This window comes from Myotis nattereri, assembly GCF_964212035.1.
Source record: "Myotis nattereri genome assembly, chromosome: 6".
Taxonomy (NCBI): Eukaryota; Metazoa; Chordata; class Mammalia; order Chiroptera; family Vespertilionidae; genus Myotis; species Myotis nattereri.
In genome coordinates, this window is record NC_138081.1 from 8,022,055 (window position 1) to 8,039,909 (window position 17,855).

Here is a 17,855-nt window from a genome sequence, read left to right on the forward strand (position 1 = left end):
CTGGTTCATAGGTTGATGCTCAACCACTGAGCCATGCCGGCAGGGCATGACAGCCATTTATTTACATATGGATACATGAGATATACATAAAATAATCATAAAAAGCAGAGTATGTTAAAGTGGTCTAAAAGTAATTTTAGAGTTCAAAAGAGGGATAGATTGTGTCAGTGTAAGAGATCAGGAATGGCTTTATAAAAGAGGTAGTGTTTGAGCTGAACCCCAAAATCGAGAGTTCTACTTGATAGGCAGAAGTCAGGAGGAAGGAGAGTGCATTCCAGGCAGAGGGAGTGGCATAAACAGCAGTACGATGGTGGCAGATGATAGAGCACATGTTTGGAAACGCTAAAAATCAGTTTGGCTGGAACGAAGAACTGGCCATGGAGTATTGGATCTCTGATGTCAGCCTTTATTCCAGAGACAGTGCCGTGTTGTGGAAACGTTTGCATGAGGTGACAGGGAAGAAGCCATTCTTTAAGTTTGAATAATTGTGGGTCTTAGATTGCAGGAGGGAGAGACTGGAGGCAGGAATAACCTGAAGTCAGGAGTCTTCAAGGAATCTCTTACAGGAAACTAGAGTCCAAATTAGGGGACAGTAGGAAGTGATAGACGGGGGGCATGGGTAACAGAGATATAGTGGAGGATCTTACAGTGAAATGTGGAAGAATGAGGAGGAGAGGGTCTTGAGGATGCTGCTGAGGTTTTGAGCCTGGTTCATGGGGATGGCACTGTGCAACCAATAGAAATAGGGGATGGGAGGAAGGACATGTTTGAGGAAAGATGTTAAGTTCAATTTTGAATATAAGTTTTAGGTGTTTAAGGTTCCAGGAGAACATCCTGGTAAAGATACTCCATAAACAGAAATATGGGTACAATGTTCAAGAGAAATGTAAAGATTAGAAAAACAGCCAAAACTGGTTTGGCTCAGTGGATAGAGCGTCGGCCTGCGGACTGAAGGTTCCCGGGTTCGATTCCGGTCAAGGGCATGTGCCTGGGTTGCGGGCACATCTCCGGTGGGAGGTGTGCAGGAGGCGGCTGATCGATGTTTCTCTCTCATCAATGTTCCTAACTCTCTATCTCTCTCCCTTCCTCTCTGTAAAAAATCAATAAAATATATTTTAAAAAAAAATTAGAAAAACAGATATGTTCATGAGTCATCAGTTGAGGTGATAGTTAACATAAAGGATACTCAGTTGTAGAGGAGAAGACTAGAGAGATTGAAGAAGTCAAGAACAGATCTAGAAAGAGGCACAAGGGGAAGAAACAAGAGTAACCAGGATCAGGCAGTGTCTTTGAAGCCAAGGCTGGATGTGATGGAAACCAATTAACGGGCTTAAACAAGGTCAAAGTCCAGAGGGAAGGAGTCCGGGCTAGTTCATGAAGGTCAAGGATCCAGCTTCCTTCTGCCTTTTCCTGGTTCAGGATGACTACTCAAGCTGTCAGCACAGGAAGGAAGAAGGGGGAGTGGAAGGCACGTTGCTGAAGACCGTTCTCAAAAGTTACACAGACCACTTTCATTTATAACCTCCTAGGGGCCCAGTGCATGAATTTGTGCACCTTGAAAGGAACTGTGGGCCGAGAGCTCCGGTGGGCACAGGGGCGGGTCTCGGCCCATCCTCCGGGCCCTTGCCTAGCCCCTCCCACCTTGGCCTTCAGTCCCTGTCTCCCGGCAACCCTGCTCCTGATGCCACAGCTCCCACGTGCTGGCAGCACCGAACCTGCTCGTACCCGCTGATGGTGCAGAGCGATTGGGACTGACACCAGCAGCGGGGGTGAGGGGCTGGTGTCATCAGCGGGTGCTGCCCTGATCACCCCTCAAGAGCAGGGGGAAGTGGAGAAGCCCTCAGGGGAGATTGGGACCAGCAGCCACCACTTGCACCTGCAGACAGCATTGAGCGATCAGGGTGCCTGTAGTGGGTGTGAGCGGCGGCTCCAGAGCCAGCTGTGGGTACGAGTGGGGTCATCGCTGGCAGTGGGTGTGAGCGGTGGCACCATTGCCGGCAGCGCTTGCGAGAGGTGGCTGCTGGCCCCAGTTGCCTCTCAGGAGCAGGGGGAGGTGGAGAAGCCCTGAGGGGCGATCGGGGCGGCACCAGGTACAAGTACCCGGCAAGACCGTGGTACACGGAAGCAAAGAATTTTCAGTAACCACGAGAGGCTCGCCCTGATGACAGCATCCAGCACCCTGCCTTGGTCCGGTGCCCCTGCTCACCTGCTTCACCATCCCGCCACGGCTGATGCCCACCATGTCCACGCTCTGCAGCCTGCTGCCGACACCCACCATGTTCTGCACACGGCTCCTGGTGGTCAGTGCACGTCATAGCGACTGGTTGTTTAGTTGTTCCACCATTCAGTCTATTTGCATATTAGGGTTTTATATATGTAGATTGGCCAGAACTTGGTCATGTGGCTACACTTGGCTACAGTGAAGATGGGAAATGTAGTCTTCATTCTAGGGGGCTGTGAACCAATCTAAAAATTCCTATAACCAAGGAAGAAGGGGGCAAGCAGTTAACAGTGCCAGATGATGCAGAAAAGGCTGGACAGGTGAAGTTTAGAAGAAGGGTTAGGCGATCAGGAGGCCATTAGTAAATCCCAGACAGGGAAATGCTCCCCTGAGGCAGGTGGGAGGCGATGAAATCATCCCCGTGTTTGGACGTAGAGTGGTTAAGGAAGTTTGATCTACGTCTCCTCAGGAAGTTCGTGACTGTCTTCCAGGCATATGTATAGGTGCTGTGGGAAAGGTGACAGTTTGAAAAGAGTGGAAGAGGTGAGGAATCGATCTTGTGGAGATACCACAGTTCTCAGGAGATGAGAAAAGGATGGCTGGTTTGGATTCTTGTTCTACCGCTCATTGGCTGATGACTTTGAGGAAGTCATTTAACCTCTTTAAGCCTCATTTTCTACGTGTAAAATAGGAATACAAATTCTTACCTCATGGATGCCGTGGTGATTAAGCATTACTTAGCACAGAATCACTAGCTCCTAGTACATGGAAGCGATTGGAAGCAGCTGAGCTAGAGGAATGGGTAGAGGACGCAGTCAGTTGGTTCTTGAGTATTCGGCTCAACATTCCAGCAACCGGAGAGGAGGAAGCACATGGCTGTGCATGCCCACGTCGGAACTGGCAGAAGATCAAGGGAGCGGAGTGGCTGGCGAGTGTGCTGTTAAATCAGGCACATCCCGGAGCTGGCGGGTACCGTATTTTTCCGTGTATAAGACGCCCCCATGTATAAGACGCCCCCCACCTTTCCAACCCAAAATTAGGAAGTCAATGTTTTAAACATTTTGCTGGTTTTCCTCTTACGGCCTTCTTCTTTGGCATCTTAAGGAGTAGCTCTTCCTGTTTTCTCCGCTGTCTGGTCACACACTCGGTGGGAGGGGGTCCACACTGTCTCTGCAGCTCTGTGTCCATGCTCTTTTGCAGAGCCGATTACATTCAGTTTGAATTTTGCAGAGTAAGACAATCGATTACCGGTATTTATCTTTTTATTTTTTGACATCTTTATGGGCTCAGGTGCCTGTTGCATCTGCGCACTCTCCACCTCCGCCTCCAGTTATGGCATCAGCTGACGTCAATAACAATAAGGTTTGTGATTGGAGGAAGCCTGTTTGACAAGGTATGGGCAGCTAGGCACCCATGGCTCCCTCCTCCGCTGTCCCTCGATTTTAAGTTTAACAATTTTAGAAAAAAAATAGCGTCTTATACACGGAAAAATACGGTAACCAGGGCAGTTTGAGGAGCCAGAGGTCCAACAGCAGGCAGTGTATAGGCTCAGGAGGTGCTGAAGGACATGGCGGGGACAAGTCGATGGGCCGCAGAGCAGTGCTGCATCTGAGGGTGCTGCTGAGGGGGGGCGTGGCCCCTGGCCACTGTGACATGTCACCTTGAACCGAACTTGCAAGGCTCCTGGGCCTGCCCTGGCCCCTGAGTTTTATTCCGCCTGTTTACAGGGCCACTCAGGAGATACCTGGCTCTTGGCAGAGTCGGGAGAAAGGCACGCAGCCTCTGCGTGCAGTGTCCGCATGGAGAGCAGTGGGGATGGCTGTAGGTGGAAGAGGATGATAGGAAGGCAGCTTCCGCTTTCTGAATGCTGCTTATGGGCTAGCCACGTGCTGAGTTCGTTTACACCGCTCAGGTCATCAAATATCCAGACAGACCTCCTGGGAGGGGCTATTTTTACCCCAGTTAAGTAGATGAGGAAGAAGTTAGGTGTTAGAGCTGGGCCTTAAGCCCTGGTTGGCTGGATCCAAAGCCTCTTTAGCCATAAGGTTAAGTCATTTCACCCAGATCCCTGCTCTGCTACTCACATTCTTAACAGCAGGAGCTGGGAGGGACATGGGTCGTCTAAGCACAGGTTCAAGCCATGCTTCTCAAGCCCTAGAAGGCAGCCCAGCCGCTCATTTTTGAAAAAGACCCAGAGAGGAAAAGCCGCAGGGCTGGTGCAGCTGGGGCCTCCCCTTCTGTTTCTCTGGTCGCCACGGACCAGAGTAGCCTCAGTCTACTTGTCTGCTCAGATGCGATGTCCAGCCGATGTCTGCATGACCTAGTCAGCAGCTCCCCTCTGGGGAAAGTGGGATGACCTAATGGGACAGAGCGGAGCAGTCTGGGAAAGGGGAGTACCCCAGCTTCCTCCTCTGGGTCTGGGGATTGATTTGACTTAGAGAGTCCTCCCATGAGTCCCATTTTTCATCCTAATTTAAATGGGCAGGGGTGACTAAGAATGTGTAAATGTTAAAATGTTATTATTCCAAAGCCCTTGAGGTCCCCACGGATCATCACAGGAATTACATGCAGCCTGGCGGACCCCTTGCTTCAGCAGCTCATGGCGTGCAGGAAAGTGAATTATGATGGCAAGTTGAAGGGGCTGGGGATTAGCAGGCTGGAGTGTCCTATTCCGTGGAGCAGCTGGCCTTGGTGTACGAGGGCGAGCGCGAGGAAACGGGCCTCCGCACGCCCTGCTCCCTTCTGTTCTCCCCCAGAAGCCAGGCTGCGAGGAGTGTCCGGGCAGGTGGGAGGAGGGCGGGAGCCTTGTCATTCCAAAGGCGGGAGCACGGTGAGTGCCCGTCAGGCCTGAGGGTCCTGTCCTCTCTGGTGTTTTCTTATGCTCCATAAGTATTGGTGGATTGTGGTTTCTCTGATGGGACTATGACCCTCAGAAATTCTTCCTCTTCCCATGTTTCCTTCTTCCATAAGTTTCCGTTTCTCTGTTCTGCCCACTTCCTTCCCCCGGCATGAGTCTGGTATTGAGTTGTTGGCATCGGTCTCTCTTTCTTCATTGAAGGCTCGCTTGAATGGCAGCTGCTAGACAGGGCCTCATTGTGGGTCCCCGGCAGCAGGCAGCGCATGTCCACCCACGCAGCGCGGCCACGCAGGCTCCTGATTCTGGGCTGTGGTGTTTTTCTTTTGTTGTTGGACTTACCCCCCCTCCGATCCTCCCCTCAAACTATTAAATAAGAAGCTAGAAGCTGATGCAAAGAAATGGCAGCCTGTGCTCCTGTTACAGTCCTCCCTGTGTCCGCAGTCAGAGGGACAGGCACCTTGGGCAGGACCTGCGGGGGGCTGGCCATTAGGGTCAGTCCTCGAGGTGGCAGGCTTTGCAGTCCCCCATCGTCACTGGACGTCAAGTGCCGTCCTCTCGGGCCCCACCCGGCAGCACAGGGCGGCTTTGTTCAGGCGCCAGGGTTCCTGTGTGCTCCCGGCCCTGGAGGCATGGTGTCCGGGCTGAGCCTGGCTGTGTGGAGCGCTGTGTTCCCAGCGTTTCTTCTCCCTGGGGACTGACTGGCCTGTTCTGTGCTTGTTCCGTGCCTGCCCCTGACCTCTGGGGAGCAGGGCCTGTGAGGCAGGGTGAGAGTCCGGGAGCAGTCGAGTGCAGAGGAAGGAGACGCCGAAGTTCATACTTGTGGGCAGAGTGCTGTTAACCGCGCCGCCCCGCAGCTCCGCAGGCTGCTCTTCTCCAGAGGGTGGGGGAGTGGAGCCGGCCCTGGTCCTGGGCAGACCTCAGGGTGACGGGTGACAGGTTCACTGAGCTGGTTGTTGGCCCTGCCTTCAGGCTGTCTGGAGGGAGCAGCGCCGGGGCACAGCACCCAGCACCGTGCCCTGCAGGGGGCCTGCCTTAGTGCACCCCTCCCTGGGGCACTGAGCCTCAAGAAGGGTTCTCAGGCTGCAGGTAAGCTGATGGGGGGCATGGGTGCGACACAGGCCCAGGCAGGGCCCTGTAGTGCCCACGGAGGGGGGAGAAGTTTGCCATCGCAGATGGGGAAGACTTGGGTTCTCATCACTTACCCTAACATAAAAGGGATTTTGAAGGACCGTGCAGTCCAACCTACTTATTTTGGATACTGCAGCCCAGCCAAGTAGAGCTCACTGCCAGGGCAGCACAGCTCTCAGGCAGCCGGGCCAGGAGAGCCAGGTGTCAGGCGCCTGGGTTAGAGCTTCCCCCTCGGACCCACCACCAGCGTCCTGGGGGCCTCCCACGTCTCATCTGTAAAAACAGCCAAACGCCACCCTCTCAGTTCTAAGACGCGGATCTCAGGGACAGTTCTTGGGAGCCTTGGGCAGACTGGGGAGTCGTTTGGTGTGTGTGCATAGCTTCCACTGCAGAGTAAATAAAGCTGAATCCTGGCTCTGGAATGTGCGCTGGGACTGGAGGCAGGTCTGTCTTCCTCCTGCCGGCGTGGGTCAGACCTCCTCGTGGGCCCGCTCGTGCGGTCGAGCCCTTGGCGCCCCGTGTGAGCCCGTGTTGGACGCTGACTTGGTCAGTTTGTATGCTCCTCCAGGGCAGAGGCGTTGGTGGGGGGCGGGTTGTCAGGCGCTGGGTGTGGGTCTGGAGGCCCAGGAGCCTCCTGGCACTGGCTAGACCGTTTTGTTGTCAGTGGACCAACTGGGGTTAAACTAAACCAGTCGGAGCAGCTGGGAGGCTCCGGGGCGGTGAGATGTGCACATTCTCAGGAAGAGAGGAAAGTGCTGCCGCAGAAGGAAGGATGAGGCGTGGACTGAGCCCCTCCGAGGAAGGAAGCGTCATTTCTCGCCGCTTGTTTTGCACTTTCAGTTAAGGAATTCCAGAAGTTGCAGGTTGGGATCCTGACCTTCCCTTCCCTCCCTGCTGCTCGCCAGAGGGCGGGCGGGCGGCGGGCAGTGGCTCTGAATAACCCTTGGCCTTCATGGGCGCCTATCAGATGTTCCGGAGCCGGCCCTCGCTCACACTTGCTCGCTGGCACGCTCTCCCTCCCTCTCACTGTGCTCTCTGTGTGCGCTCACTCTCTCCTCGGTCCTCTCCCCAGGCAGGATGTAGTTAGCACTTCTCGCCTTATATAGCAAGGTCTGGTCGTTAATGCTGGCAGAAGCCTCACAACAGGGAAGGCTGCCAGGTGGCATTAACCAGGCCAGTGTTTGGAATTTCATAAATGCTCTGACTTTGGGTACAAATTGAGCATAAGAACAATGCGAAACTGTTTTCTGCCTTCCTCGCTCTTCTCTCCCAGCCCATTCAGCACCTCTCTCTCCCTCTCTCTCTCTCTCCCTCCCTCCCCCCTCTGTTTTTGAATTCTTCTGCTCTGCCGTCTGCTTGCTGCTTTGGAACTTTGTTGATTTTTGCCCCGTTTAATTTTTTATTTCTCTCTCCGTTTCAAGACCACAGGCGGAGCAGCAGCGGCCAGAGCCAGGACTCGGCGGAGGGGCAGGACGGGCAGGTCCCTGAGCAGTTCTCCGGGCTCCTCCACGGCTCCTCCCCGGTGTACGAGGTGGGGCAGGACGCTTTCCAGCTGCTCTCTGCCCCCGGCCAGAGCCTTCCAGAAGGGTCCCCTGCGCAGGGCACCTGCCACGAGGCCAGCATGCAGCTGGAGGAGGCGGGCGTACGCGCTCCTGGAGGCTCCCCGCCCGGCGGCCTGGACCAGAGTCAGAGAGGGGGCTACCCAGCAGGCCTGCCCACCGCCAACAGCCTACCGCACCCCGAAACTCTGACTCACACAGCATCTCCACACCCCGGGGGTGCCGAGGAGGGAGACCAGAGCGGGGCCAGAAGCCGAGTCCTTCCCACCAGCAAACCCAAAGTTGAACTCAAGCTCAGCCGCAGCTTGTCCAAGTCTGACTCCGACCTCCTGACCTGCTCGCCCACGGAGGACGCGGCGATGGGGAGCCGCAGCGAGTCCCTGTCCAACTGCAGCGTCGGGAAGAAGAGGCTGGAGAAGTCGCCCTCCTTCGCCTCGGAGTGGGATGAGGTAAGGATGCGTGCCGTCACGGGGAGCTGGCCACAGCCCACCCCGCTCGCTCCCCTGTGCGCGACTCCCAGGCCCAGGTTGTGGCCAGGGTGTCCCTGGCTCCTTTGCTGTGGCCAGTGTGGCTCTGACCGCTGAGGGAGGCAAGCCCTGAGTCAGCGAGGAGGGCAGAGGGAGGGTTAGGCTTTGGGAGCAGCTGCTGAAAGGGGAGCCTCTGTGGTGGTTCTCACTGCGTCCCCTGGGAGACCCCTGCCTCTTCCAGCAGAATCTTCTGCCCACCCACATCCCCAGGTTGGTGAGGCGAGGGCGAGGGGGTCAGGAAGCAGGTTAGTGGGGAGAGCATTCAGGACTCCCACAAACATTGTTGCAGAGTAACTGAAGTATGTACCGAGTACTTCTCCGCGCCTGTGGCATGCCTTGCTGGGCAGAAGAATGTTTCTCAGAGGGTGGTAAACACCAGGGAATGTTGCAGGGCTACCCTGCAGGCGTCTGGCTGGGAGAAAGCTGCCTTTGAGGTGGACGGGACGGGGCCTGTCTCCCAGGAACACTTGCGGGAGATGAATTTAGCTCTTGCGAGGGGGAGCAGGACAGCTGGCACGTCCATGAAGCAGCCTGTGGACTGCATGCCTGGCCAGCTCTGTTCTGGTTGCAGCTGCAGAGCATGTATATCACAGCTAATCCCATTTTCCTGTGAGCGTGGGCAGGCAGCTCCTGCAGCACCTTATCTCCAGGCAAGGCCGTTGAGGGGGCTAGTGTGGGAGCCTGTGCTGGGCGCAAGCCACCGGCGGGAACCGGGAGGGACAGCGGCAGGCCCCACGGAGGCCACACGGTGTGTGTGGGCACCTGTTCGCCACCTTTGTCTCCAGAGCAGTTTGCCTCACTCCAGTCCAGCCGAGGACGCGGCCTCTGGCCCAGGCTGCCGGGCAGGGAGCCGCCAGCAGAACTCATCTACGAGGAAGATGAGTGCACTGCGCTCCGAGATGGCGGGACAGGTGGAGAGAGAACAGCATCGGGGGGCGGGCTTCCGGAAATGTCACAGAGAAGTGGGATTTGATGGGGCGTTAAAGGGCCAGTGTTTGCTTAAAACCAGATTGAAGGTAGTGGGATGAAGAGAGTAGCGTGCACAAAGGCGTGGGCGAGGAAGCGCCGGGGTCACGGGGCTGCTGTCGGGTGCAGAGTTTGCATAGGGAGAGCGAGAAATGAGTAGAAAGTGAGACTGGGACCATATCGTGGGTGGGCCTTGAGCTTGAGGCTGAAGAGGACTTGATTGGATCCAAAGGCAGTATCTCAGCAGGTGCCCGGCCGTCGTACGGGCTCCACCGTTTCCCCTGGAGAAGCGCGTGCTCGCGAGGCGCCCCGCTTCGTGGACGCGGGCTGTTTGGGCCAGTAAAGCCGTCACCTCCTGGCGTCTTAATGAGAGGAAGTGCATATGCTGGGGCTTCCTTTGCAGGTGGACTTGCCGGGGGGACAGTGAGCCGGGGCCTGTGCAGGTGTCCCTGCCAGTCTGTGAGTGGCCGGGGAGCAGTTACATTTTAAATGTGAAAAAACTAGAGGCAGATGAGGTCTTATCGGGAAGAAGCCTGAAGATGGAGCCTTGCTTGCAGAGTGAACGCCTACAGGCCCCCTGTGTCCACCCTCGGCGTGGCTTCTGAGTCCTGTTGTAGTTTTTCTGGAATCTGTATCAGAGAGAAACGGCAGGAGCGTTTCCCAGGCTTCGGGCACCTGCCTAGAGGGCACATCAGCCTGGTGCTCCCACTGCCCCTGGCAGCGCCCGAGGCTGCTGGTGCCTCTGTGCTGGCCGGTTTTTATTCTTGGTCATCATTGGATCCCCACGAGGTGGGGAGGGCTGCTCTACGGGCTGGGCCCGGAGGCAGGGGAAGGCTCTGGGCCCAGGCGGCTGTGGTCCCGGCACATGGTGAGTGAGTTGTGCTGTGAGCTGCCCAGGCCGCTGCTGGAAGGTGGTCCAGGCTGCCGGGCAGGGAGCCTCCACGAGGTCGTCCATGAGGCTCCGGCCGGAGCCAGCAGACCTGGCTGTGAGCCCCGGCTCCGCCGCCGCCTGACGCCTGGGAGGCCTCCGGAAGCCGCAGTGTTGTTGCTGTGAAGCAGAGGCAGTCAGTCTGTGTGTCAGTGTTGTTTTTTACCCATTAGGCAAGTGCCTAGCACAGGCGCTTGTATGTGAGAAGTGGTGCCTGCCTGGTAGGTGATTGTTGTGCCTGGAGCTTTGGAGAATGAGTGAGGCTGGTGTCTGCAGGCCCTAAGAAGGCAGAGCTTACAGGGTGGTCCAGTGCTGGGGGGCGACTGGGAAGCCATCAAGTTCACGCCCCTCAACTCAGGACCTCCTGCGCCACTCTGCCCCCCCGCCCCCGCCCTCCCCTGGACCCCCAGGGGCGCCCAGCTGGAAAGGAGGGCAGGTGCCCCCCTTGTTCTCAGGGGAATTGAGCAGCCTCCCTGCCCAACTCCCTGAGCGGAGAAGGGAGATTGAGAGCCGTTGGCAGCCCTCTCTGATGTTTATTTTTCAAGTGCTCTACATTTGTTGGTCCCCCACTTGTCCCTGAGGGCTCCGCTCCAAGGCCCCCTGTGGATGCCTAAACCGAGGGTGGTAATGACCCTGTGTTTTCCTATACACGCCTCCCTGTGATAGTCTTATTTATAACCAGGCACAGTGAGAGATTAGCAATAACTAATAAAATAGAACAGTTATAGCAATATATGGTAATAAAAGCTATATGTAGTCTCTCTCTCTCTGTCTCTCAAAATATGCGATTGTACTGTCCTCACCTTTTCACTTATAGGAAGCGCTTTACGGCCTCCCTTTGGCATACCTGAATTGCTAGCACCACCACTGCTGTTGCTCTCTGGGGCCATCCTATATAATAAAAGCCTAATATGCAAATTGCCCCCTCGGTGGTCATCCGACCGGGAGACCGGGAGTTCAACCACTATCACATGCGCTGACCACCAGGGGGCAACGTGGAACATGGCAGGCATTGGGCAGTGGAGACACTGCTAGGCCTGATGGGCCCTGATGAGAGCAGGACCTCGGCAGGATGGTGGAGAAGGTAAGTGGGCGGCACCAGGCCAAGGCGGGTGCAAGGGGGGGCCTGATTATGCCACCAGTCGTTGCCCTGCAGACAGCGACAGGCAGCAGTGGCGGGGGGTGGGGCGGGGCTGCCATCCGGCTCCTAGGTGCTGAGGGAGCTGGGTGGGGGGCCCTACCATGACCTATCACCCCGCAGACAGTGACCAGTGGCGGTGGTGGGGGATAAGGCCACTGCTTGGCTCCCAGGCACTGAGGGAGCTGGGCAGGGGGCCTGGCCCTGATCAATCACCCCACAGGAAGTATGGTGGAGCAGGTGAAGGGGTGGTGCCAGGCCAAGGCGAGGCTGCGAGGCTGTGGGCACGAGCTGGGGCTACAAGGCTGGGGGTGCAAGCCGGGGCCCAATCTATGTAGGCCATCCCGAGGGACCACCCCCCCCCCCCCCGTGCCCCCCATGCACGAATTCGTGCACCGGGCCTCTAGCAGTAACATAAGGGTGACTTGAACACAAGCCCTATGCTGCCATGAGTGTCAGTCTGATAACCGAGCCGGCTGCTGAGTGGCTAACAGGCAGGGAGCGTATACAGCGAGGGGGCGCTGGAAGAAGGGGTGATTCACGTCCTTGGCGTGATGGAGTGGGATGGCGTGAAATTTTTATCATGCTACTCAGAACAGTGCACAATTTTAAACGTACTAACTGTTTATTTCTGGAATCTTTTCATTTAATCCGTGGTGCGGTTAACCGCGGGTAACTGAAGCCGCAGCAGGCACTGCTGTGGGTGAGAGGGTCGGCGGTGATGCCGGCAGTGGCTGCTGGGTCGGTGGTGGCTTGGGATGAGGTTTCATAGTTGGAGCAATCGCAGCTGACGGCCGGGAGCCACTTCCTCCCCACAGGCTGCTCCTTGTTAAGCGCCCGACAAGAGGACTTCGGGAAGTTAGCCGGCCAGGGTTCACCTCTGAGAGAGAGGCTGTCGTGACTGCATGCTCCCTGCTTCCGAACGTTGTACTGTGGTAACTAACAGAGTTGGCTTTAAACGTGCTCATCATGCCCAGCTGGGGTGGCTCAGTGGTGGAGCGTCGACCCAGGAACCAAGAGGTCACGGTTCGATTCCCAGTCAGGCCACAGGCCCAGGTTGATACGTTCCTCTCTCATCGGTGTTTCTATCTCTCTGTCCCTCTCCCCGTCTCCCTAAAAATCAATAAAAACCTATATTTTCTAAAAAAGCGCTCCGCATCCAACGAGCTCTGAATCGGAGCTCCAGGAGGCACTGTGTTCTCGGTGAGGTCACGGCTCTGCTGTCGAACCCCCAGCATCACAGAGGTGACGCGGGCAAGCTGTACACGACTGAAGCTTTGAGCACAGGAGGGGGGACCCCCACCTCCCACACAGTCACCCTCTGGAACGTTGCATGGGTTTCCAGATGGGGGGTCTCTGTGTTCACAGGTTTGTCACTGGCTTTCCTCACCCAAGGGCTGCCTGTTGGATCCAGGCACCGGCCGCATCCGGCGTCGGGTCTCTTCCAAGGGCGCAGTGCTCTGTGCCTGCTGCCTCCTGAGTTTGCCTCGTTGTGGTTCAGTCCCCGGTTGTTGGATGCTGGGCAGGCACTTCCGTCAGCCCTACCTCCCCTCCCTGCCTTCCTGGGTGAGTCCCCTCCCCCGCTGACGGCCCCCCTCCTGTATGGGACCCTCTCCCAGCAACTGCTCTCCCTGGGCTCTGGTAACCAGCCTGGGGCTTCCCTCCCTTGCTACGTCCCGGTGCCCTACCCAGACCTGTGTAAGTGACCCTTTGTAAAAAAATATGTTTTATTGGTTTTTTACAGAGAGGAAGGGAGAGGGATAAAGAGTTAGAAACATCAATGAGAGAGAAGCATCGATCAGCTGCCTCCTGCACACCACCTACTGGAGATGTGCCCGTAGCCAAGGTACATGCCTTTGACTGGAATCGAACCTGGGACCTTACAGTCCGCGGGCCGACGCTCTAGCCACTGAGCCAAACCGGTTAGGGCGTGCGTGACCCTTTATTAAGCTCCTTTGGTCGCCCGGTTTGGACGGGCCACCCTTCTGCAGGGACCCTGGGTGACACAGATGTTTCAGGCGCTATTTCTGTCACCTGTGCGAAGCTGGCTGCCGAGCGCCAGAGCAGAGAACACGGCTCATGCATGTGTATTGTGAATTAATCTTCATTTGCAGATGAACAGAAGGTGTTAATCAGTGGTTCTCAACCTTCCTAATGCCGCGACCCTTTAATACAGTTCCTCATGTTGTAGTGACCCCCAATTTCATTGTTACAAATGGAACATAATTAAAGCATAGTGATGAATCACAAAAACAACATGTAATTATATATTTGTTTTCTGATGGTCTTAGGCGACCCCTGTGAAAGGGTCGTTCGACCCCCAAAGGGGTCGCGACCAACAGGCTGAGAACCGCTGGTGTAGATGCATATCCAGGGTGCTGGGAAGCAGGAGAAAGTCACCTGACTCGTAGCCTTCCCACCCCAGTTACAGGAAGAAAACTGTCCTCGCTTCCGTGGAGCTGGCAGTGTGCTCAGTGTCCCACCAGGGGCTCCTGCGTCCCAGTCCCCTCCGTGGGGCTCACCCTCTGTCCCGGAGTTGCCTGACGCACCCCCGTACACACGCGTCAGTCGGCGTCTGAAATCACTCCCTGGTCGGAAGAAGAACCAGGCTCCGGTCAGGTTGCGGTTCGAATGTGTGGAAAGTGTGGGTCCCCTAGGTCTCCCACACACCTGCCTGTGAGTGGGGCTGGAGCTTCTGAAAGAAACCACACGAGGCTGCTTGTCTGCTGAGCATAAACATGAGTCATTCAGGCCTTGGCTAACGGCTGAGGGATAAATCTGTTTGGTTAATCAGCTTCCATAAATATTAAACCGGTGGGAAATGCGCAAACAGCAGGACAAACTTCATGTGCGTTTTGTTCAAGCTGAGGATAACTTCTGGCCAGGGACTTGGGGAATGTCCCAGTTTCGGCTGAAATGGTAGCTGAGGGTCCCCTAGTCCCTCCGTGGCATCGCCGGGAAGGCACCCCTCCTCCCCCCTAATCTCCCCCCTCCTCCCCCCTCCTCCCCCCCCTCCCCAGGGCCCGGCCTCCCCTCTCTAGCCAGCTGTCCAGTTGGAGCATGATGTCATCAAGAGAAAAGCTGATTGGTCCAGCTGCACAGAGGCTCAGGCACCTTTAACCCTTCAGGGCTGCGTGAGCAAGAAGAATCACTTAGATGGGAATAAAAAGGGCCGGCCCAGGGGCTCCCGCTGACAGAGGCCAGCCTCCGCCCCGCACTCAGCACAGGCTGTCCCTGAGCGTGCACACAGCGTGCGGCGCAGTGCTCTCTGCTGAGCAGAGCACTCGCTGTAATCGAGAATGTGACATTCCCGCCCTCTGGGACGGAGTAGAGCCTGGAGTGTCTGCTTAAGGTGCTTCCATGTATACACTGAAGTCACGGTTTTTATCCTGGAATCTCTAAAGTTCCCTCCGTTTTAAGTGGTCTGTTAAGATGGAGTTTTTTTTTTTCGGATTTTAAAAATAATCTCATCCTGGCCTGGTAGCTCAGCTGGTTAAAGCGTCATCCGATACACCGAGGTTGTGGGTTTGATCCCCAGTCAGGGCACATACAAGAATCAATCCATGAATGCTTCAATGAGTGGAACAACAAATAATCTCTCTCCCTCTCTCTCCTCCCCTCTCTCCCTCGTTGTCCCCCTTCCTCGCTTTCTCTAAAATAAATAAATAAACATTTTAAAAAATAAAAGTGAATAATAATATCACTTATTTTGCAGGCAGTCCTGACTAAACAGCCTGGCCTTTGTCTGAGAGGCCCGGTGGTTTTGGTTGGCCAGGATAAACGTGCACATGTGGGTGCTTCCATGGCCTCGATGCTGACAGGAGAAGCATCCTGTTCTCAGGCAGGGAACCAGTGATGAGTCTGCTGTGTCGTGCTCCCCCCCCCCCCACCCGCCCCGCCTCCTGGAGCCTCTCGGGAGGATGTCGTGCCTCTAACTGGACAGCTGGCTGGACAGGGTGGGGCGCCTGGGACCTGCCTGGAAGGTGCCCTCCCTGCCGCTGCCTTTTCATAACGCGAGTCTGGGAGCCCGACCTCTCTCTTTTCTCCCCTCATTTTCATGCTTTCTTCTGCTCGTTGCTTCCGCTCTCCTCTTTGCTCCTGTTCCTGCCATTTTACTCACCCTGCTGCTTTTTTATCCCTTTTACCCCCATTTGCCTGTTCTCCCCTTTTCATCGATGCTTTTTCCTGCATCTTTACTTCATCCTTCCTTTTCCATTTACTTTTCCTGGTGGCTCCCAGGGGAGGTTTTCTCAATAGCCCTTCCCTCTCAGCATTCGCCACCAGAAGGGTTTTCCTTTTATTTTCTCCTTTTAACATTTTGCCCATTTATATGTTCTCCAGAGCTGGGCTCCTCCCTCGCGTGCTGCCACCCACTGCCCCACCCAGCTGCCCCGGGACAGGCCCTTCGGGCACCCCGGAGGGGTTGTGGTATTTGTGAAATTGCTAGCAAGAAGAGAATTTCCCGTTTCTCCTTTTTTGTATAATTACATTTAAACAAAACAAAAACACCCACATCAGACCAAAAGCTGGGTGACAGTCAGTGTAGGCAGATATATGAGAAGAATTTTATCTTTATTCCAGTGCACACAGAGGCTGAGAATCCGAAACATTTTCTGGAACATTCTTTATATACTTTGGTTCTGATTTTGTGCTCTTCCTTCTCCCCCCCACCCCCACCCCCCCCCAGTAATGGCATCAGTAGTATACAGACCGATTGTATATAATTTAGGGAATAGTAGTTTACCTTATGTTATTCTAAGCCAGTGGTTCTCAACCTTGGCTGCACATTAGAATCACCTGGGAATCTTTTTTTTTTTTTTTAAATATATTTTATTGATTTTTTACAGAGAGGAAGGGAGAGAGATAGAGAGAGTTAGAAACATTGATGAGAGAGAAACATCGATCAGCCGCCTCCTGCACATCTCCTACTGGGGATGTGCCCGCAACCCAGGTACATGCCCTTGACCGGAATCGAACCTGGGACCTTTCAGTCCGCAGGCCGATGCTCTATCCACTGAGCCAAACCGGTTTCGGCCTGGGAATCTTTTAAAATCCTGATTTCCAGGCCTCATCCTCCGGAAATTCTGTTTCTTTGTTATGGGGTGGGGCCACAACATTAGTAACAGAGACAGAATTTCCGGAGGATGAGGCCCGGAAATCAGGATTTTAAAAGATTCCCAGGTGATTCTAATGTGCAGCCAAGGTTGAGAACCACTGTTCTAAGCATTTTTTTTTTTTTTTTAAGGAACAAGTAGAGGTATTGTCACATAATCGACTATAATGTCACATTGAAGTGTTTTTATGATTATTCGTTGGCCCAGGCAGTTTGCCGAGCACCTGCTCTGTCCTTGGCATCATCCTCAGCTCTGGGCTGAGCAGCGCGCAAAGCAGCCCGCCCCCCCCCCCCCCCCCCCCCCCGTGGAGCCCACATCCCAGAGGGTTGAGGGGCCGGTGAGTTAGCTTCATAGTGTGCTGCGTGGCCTGGCGAGCAGTAGCGCTGAGGAAGGGGTGGAGCCTGTGGAGAGGGGCTGCAGCCGGGAGGCAGCCAGGGAGACCCGGAGGAGGTGGCGCCCAGCCTGCGGTGGGGGCAGGGCCGAGCTGCCTTCTCTGTAAGAGAAATTTATATTCCCTTCTGCACCTGCATTGCCTTACACATATTCCTATTGTCAACTTCTGCTTTGAACTTCCTTTCTCTTTCTCTTTTGCCAGTGTTGCTTCTTTTCTCATCTTGCTTTTTCACCCTAGTTTTTTTTCCGACTAAGCTGTTTTGGGTCACTTTTTTAACATACATATGTGATATACACATGCGCTTACCTGCATCCATATATTTTAGCAATTGAACTAGAATGGAATCTGAATTTCTAAGTTTCTCAGATGTCGTTGTCCTTGTCATCACGGTCGTTGGGTGGGTTGTGGTGGAGGGTTGGGTCGAAGGTCACCTCCTCATTAAATACATTTCCATGGGTGCCTCACAAAGCAGAAGTAAAATCTGAAAACTGGGATTTTAAGGGAAGGGGGAGGAACTGAAAAGCATTTAGACCCTCAGCAACGCCACAGAGCTCCTTTCTAGACCCCGGTGTGCCCGCCCCCTCGACGATGTGGCCTCCAGGCTCAGCTCTGCAGGCCTCCTTTCCTGCTTGCTTCCCCGTCCACGTTCCTCTTTAATGCCACGATGTGAGCAGCCAGCGTGTAAGAAAATGCTCGTGGCTGAAGATTGTGGGCAGGGCCAGATGCTGGGCCATCTTCCCGGGCATCCTGCCCTGTCTGCTCGCAGCCCAGGCTCCGGCGCCACAGAGCCCACCGGCCGTAACTCAGGGCGGCCTGTTTATGTGTCTGGACAGGTGGGAACTGCCCACGCTCACTGGGGGCCTACAAATGACAGTTTGTCTGACAGTCTGTTCTTGCTGATCCTGATCTAAGCAGCCAGGAAGCCGTTGTAAACTCAGCTGAAATGGTGTGGTTTGTGTAAATATTTTGGTTCCTTTCCACGTTGGAGTTAGTTATTTTGAGAACTTCCCCCTACCTCCCCCT

General features: G+C 55.1%; 1 protein-coding gene across 2 annotated transcripts in view; it reads left to right on the plus strand.

The window, feature by feature from the left end:
• ANKS1A (ankyrin repeat and sterile alpha motif domain containing 1A) overlaps positions 1 to 17,855 on the plus strand; it is a gene marked incomplete at its 3' end in the record, with an annotated part of 178,558 nt that overhangs the window by 103,225 nt on the left and 57,478 nt on the right. For both annotated transcript variants that reach the window (XM_081095008.1, XM_081095009.1), the window contains exon 11: positions 7,628 to 8,214. In XM_081095008.1, coding sequence (XP_080951134.1) covers positions 7,628 to 8,214 — 587 coding nt within the window. The remainder of the gene's footprint in view (positions 1 to 7,627; positions 8,215 to 17,855) is intronic.